This window comes from Centruroides vittatus, unplaced genomic scaffold (assembly GCF_030686945.1).
Source record: "Centruroides vittatus isolate TY-2023 unplaced genomic scaffold, ASM3068694v2 contig_375, whole genome shotgun sequence".
NCBI lineage: Eukaryota > Metazoa > Arthropoda > Arachnida > Scorpiones > Buthidae > Centruroides > Centruroides vittatus.
In genome coordinates this window covers 1,877,186-1,881,931 of record NW_027122197.1, presented here as the reverse complement: position 1 = coordinate 1,881,931, position 4,746 = coordinate 1,877,186, and the positions used below count along the sequence as shown (strand labels likewise).

Sequence of the window (4,746 nt, the reverse complement as noted above, 5' to 3'; positions counted from 1 at the left end):
AAACGTAATGTTATAAAAATTTGTGATTTTATATTTTTTAAGTTTCTAATGTAATTTAATATGAAAAATATGATTTTTGATGATTTATGAATTGAAAAATTTTAATGTTACTGTACAATCCTCACAAACATGATACTACAAAATTTTATATGTAAGCTATTTGTTACTGAGACACACAACATATGATGCCAAGAATCGCGCTGCATGCATTGTATCCACAAGACTGCGTCTGCTTCTTGTTGGTCGTCAGCATTGTTACACGTACTACAGTGTTGTTGTAATTCTCTTAGTTGCCTTTGAATTCTTTTTATTTCAGTTGGGGAAGTGTGTAAACGTCTTTGTTTTTGCCTGGTTTTTCGGTCCAATCGTATTTGATGTTGGAATTTTTCATTAGAAGTTACTTTCCTTATTTTTAATGTATTTTCATTTTTTTTCTAATTGGGCTTCTTGAAACATTAGCAGAATCTGAGATTATAATCTCAGATTCTGCTAATTTGTTCCAAAATTATGCTGTCATTGCAGTTTTGAATTTCTTTAAGTAAATTTTGTGTTGTAGCAATAACCCTGCATTTAATGTCTGTTTTCATGAACTGATCTGGCTTCCAGAACTTGCTTGAAAATTCTTTTTCATTTCTGTTTGTTTGAAGTTTGCATTGCATCATCATCCAGCTCCAATTTCTCGCTTCCAATTTCAGTTGTTGACTGTCTGCATTCAAGTGATACTATTACTTTGTCATTACTGCCTTCCAAGTTATAGTCACCACTATTTTCTCCAGTACTTATTTCCTTTGTATCCAATTTTCTTTTCAAGTAATGTATATGTTTACAAATTGTTTTTACATACAACGAATCACTACAAGAACAGCTAAAATCATGTATACATCACAATCTTAGTCGACAGTCTAATCTTGGACAGGTCTTTCTAACAATTACGTAATTCTTTTTAGTAAACTTCCAACATTCATTTTCATAGATAAAGGGATAATCTTCTTCACTTAAATTCAAACTTGAACGATGTTGCGAAATTTATTGTTTGTATTCTTTTGGTCACTTTACTATGTCAATGAATGGATTTGTAAATTGGAAAAGGGTAATCTTTTAATTTAATCAATACATGAAGGAGTGCATCCATTCGTTTATTGTGTGTCTTCACCATGTTTTAATAACCTGTGGAATGATTCCACGTACATGTTTGTGTTAACTAATGAATTTTTCCGATTCCAAGCAGCCCATTCACTATTTCTGTTTGCATACATATTCATAAAGTAATCGAAAAACTCTTGTGGAACATTTTGTAAAAATAATGGCATTAATTCATTAAATTCTCTTTCATTTTGAGTGTGTAGCAAAAGTCGAAGCCCATTATAAATTTCTTCTTGCTTTTCTTTCTGAACCTTCTCTAAAATCGCACGATGCCAAGCTCGTTCTACGTGCCAAGAGCAAAGCAGTTTTTGAGTTTTGTGTCCAACAAAAACTACTTCATATGCAGTGAAGATCCAAGATGCATCATCTGACATCAAATAGTTAGAGGAAACTGCAGGTGAAGCTTCTTTAAGCAAAGAAAAAAGTACTTTTAATATGCTTTTGTTTTTTCGGCTACTTATGCACCATAAAATTGGGATACCCTCACCCCATTCATTTACAACAATAACATGATAAACTTGAGATTATTGTAATAAGTTGGTTGTGTGTTGAGTTGATACAAATGACATCTGTACCGAACTTCTCGTACATTTGGCGTTGAAAATTTGTTTGGAATACAATTATGAAGCCATTCTCTTCAATGTCGAATTTTTCAGTAACTTCTCCCCGAGATTTGTAAAATAAAATAGACATAGAAGAATTACAAAACACACAGAATTATATTATCATTGACACACTTATGTGGTCTCCATGATGGCGTTGTATTCCGGATATGTTATATTGTTTTTTAATGTTGTTGATATCTTTTTTTGAAACAATAGCTGATCTCGGTGCAAGGAAATATCCTGTTGGAGATGAAAATTGTCTTAAATCTTGTGTAATTCGACCCAATGCAATCCCAGTTCTTAACTTTGCTGCAATACTAATTCTCGTGGTTTTATTCAACGGAATATGTGCAATAGTTTGCTCATGTGAATAGTGTTTTCCACAAAATTTCACTGCCACCTGGCCAGTCTGAATATTCTCATCTACTGCAATATAAGCAGTACATTTCATATTCAACTTGGTTGTGCCTTGTGATTTCAATATTCTTTTTCTGTCAATGTCATCAACTTTTTGTTTATAGTCACCCATACAGTTGCATGTGTAATAATGATGCTTTATATTTCCTATAGTTTTTGAACCACATACCAAAATGAAGTGTGAATTCGAATCCATTTCCATTTTTGATTTCCAATCAGTAAAGTCTTTAAAAGAACCAAAATTTAGCTCTCTTACATCAATGGTCACATTATGATCTAATTTCAAAGGATTAAGAAGTTGCTGATATCCTGCAATTTCACTTGTAATCAGAAATCTCCAGGCATTTGTAGCTACCTGGTATATAAAAAAAAAATTAATTTTGAAAAATCAGAAAGCATTTTTAACGTAAAAGACAATTATAAAGTTGAAAATCTATTTTCCATTAATATTTGATATTGACTATCAAAAAAATTAATTAATTGGGTGTCTTTGTGTTAAGAATACTCCTATTAGTTTGTTTACTAGGATTAAGAGAAAGCGATGTGCAAGACAAAGGTGCAGTTTTTCCATTTTTGCACGTTTTTGCGATCCCTACACGGCTCCCTGCCATTTAAAAATGTCGCTCTGAGGTTAGCGACATTTTACCTGGCAACCCGAGTTGTCAGTTCGATCTCCGCTTGCAGAATCGGCGATCCCGTTTTTCTGTCTCCCCGGCCGAACCGCGCTGGGTTTCCGCTTTGGTTCGTGACCGATCGGTTATTGCATTGATCGTCAAACAAACTAAGTAATATAAAAAGTTTAATATAGGTTATACATAAGAAAAATTCATATTACTACATCTACTACATTATGATTATTTGTTATACTCCTTCGTTTTATAATTATCCATATTAAAGATACAAAAGCCTTGAACAGGGAGCGTCCGTCATTGCGATGGGGTTTTTGTATTTTTCCTCTTCGCTTCTTCCTTTTTATGATTTATTTTTGTTTTTATCGTTGGGGGCGCCAACTTCTGGCTCTCCCCGCCGCGAGGAACATTTCTTCTTTTTCTCCTAAGGCCTGTCTTTCCCGATCTTGCCGCTGGATGATTTTTCTCATTTGCTCCAAGATCGCTTGGCCTCTTCCCACCCCGTCGGGGCCGAGGGGAAAGGTGTCGTGGATTCTCGTCTGCGGCAATCGGGCTCCTCCGGCCTGCGGGGGTTCGTCCCTCTTCGGAATGCAATTTACCTTGCTTATGGCAGCAGACACTGCCTGTTCGACTTCCCTCCGCAGGTCGGGATCTATCTCGGCCCGTTGCGGCAAGAGAATTGTTTCAGGATTTCCCGGTCGGTGGGTTTTGAGTCGCTCGCCGAAGGGCGCCTCTCACGGTGTCAGGGTTTACTATAAATTCGTCTTCTGGCCATACTGAGCGGCCCGTTGTTCCCTCGGCGCTGCCTTCGTCCGTATTCCAGGCTGTATCCGTCATGATTGTCTTTTCTGTTAATATAAAAGGAAAAAAATGGCTAAAATGATGAAAGCGTGTTTAGCTTTAATATGCCGGCTGGTCCTGTCTTTTTCTGCGGAAGAGCGATTTTTTGTACGTGATCTCTTCCGGATAATTACGTATATATTTCGTCGCAAGCCGAGGAGGGGAACCCCCATCTATTGCCAAACAGGGGCCCTTTCAGTCTTCACTATCTGGCTTGGGTTTTTCGACAGTCCCTCGATTTCTTATGGGGAAAACAGTCACCAGCACATTTAGAACGTGATTCTCGAGCATCCGCTCTACCATTTTTATGCTTAAGGTCATGCAATCTCTCATTCCTATGATGAACTTTAGGTCTCCGGTTATGCTCCTGGGAATAGATTCCCACTGCAGTGTCTTGCCTCTTCCACGAACTTCAATTCTTACTCGGAAGCGCCCCGATTCTTTGCGGCTTCCTACATTTTGAGCTATGATGTAAAGGGGGGGAGATCTCGTCGATTGTTTCTGTCTTAATGATTTGGATAATGAAATTCTTTTGGTGACAATGGAGACAGGATATCCACGTGAGCGGTATGGATGCATCTAATCCTACGATGGACATCCGTACTGAGTTATGGTTTAGATGATGTATGTAAGAGTGGTGCGTTAGTGGATTACTTGTTGGTATATTCCTTCCCAGGTGTAAGCATCATCCAAGGAGGGGCAAGAACACGTTTGAAAGGGGCAGTATTGTCCTTGAGAGGTCTTCTCTCCGGACATCCGTTGTCTTTATAGGCACACGGCAGAGCTATGATTTCGCCCAGCTTTTTCAGGGTCAGATTTCTAATATTTCTCAATTCTCCGCGGCAGACGGGGCATTGTCGGACTTGTGTTTTGCATCAGGCACAGACTGTATGGCCCTACAGACATTGGAAGGTAGGGAGTGCCATGTGTTCATAGCAGACCGGACACTCGAACAAGGCCACCAGGGCGGGATCTGGAAGGGAGTCTCCGGGTGATGCCTGTTCCGGATAGCCACTGCTCAGTCTTCTTCCATATTTTCGTTTCTATACAAAAGAAAAACAAAGTTAGATAGCCAATGACTCAACCAAACTAACGGATTAATACAAAATTCT

At 38.1% G+C, this 4,746-nt stretch overlaps 1 protein-coding gene across 1 annotated transcript; it reads right to left on the bottom strand.

Annotated features, from left to right (window-relative positions):
- Positions 1-627: 627 nt before the first annotated feature.
- Positions 628-3,631, bottom strand: LOC136975603 (uncharacterized). The gene is given in 5 exon segments (XM_067270686.1): positions 628-865; positions 1,092-1,150; positions 1,152-1,549; positions 1,881-2,520; positions 3,533-3,631. Coding segments are annotated over 5 exon segments (1,434 nt in total).
- Positions 3,632-4,746: the final 1,115 nt, after the last annotated feature.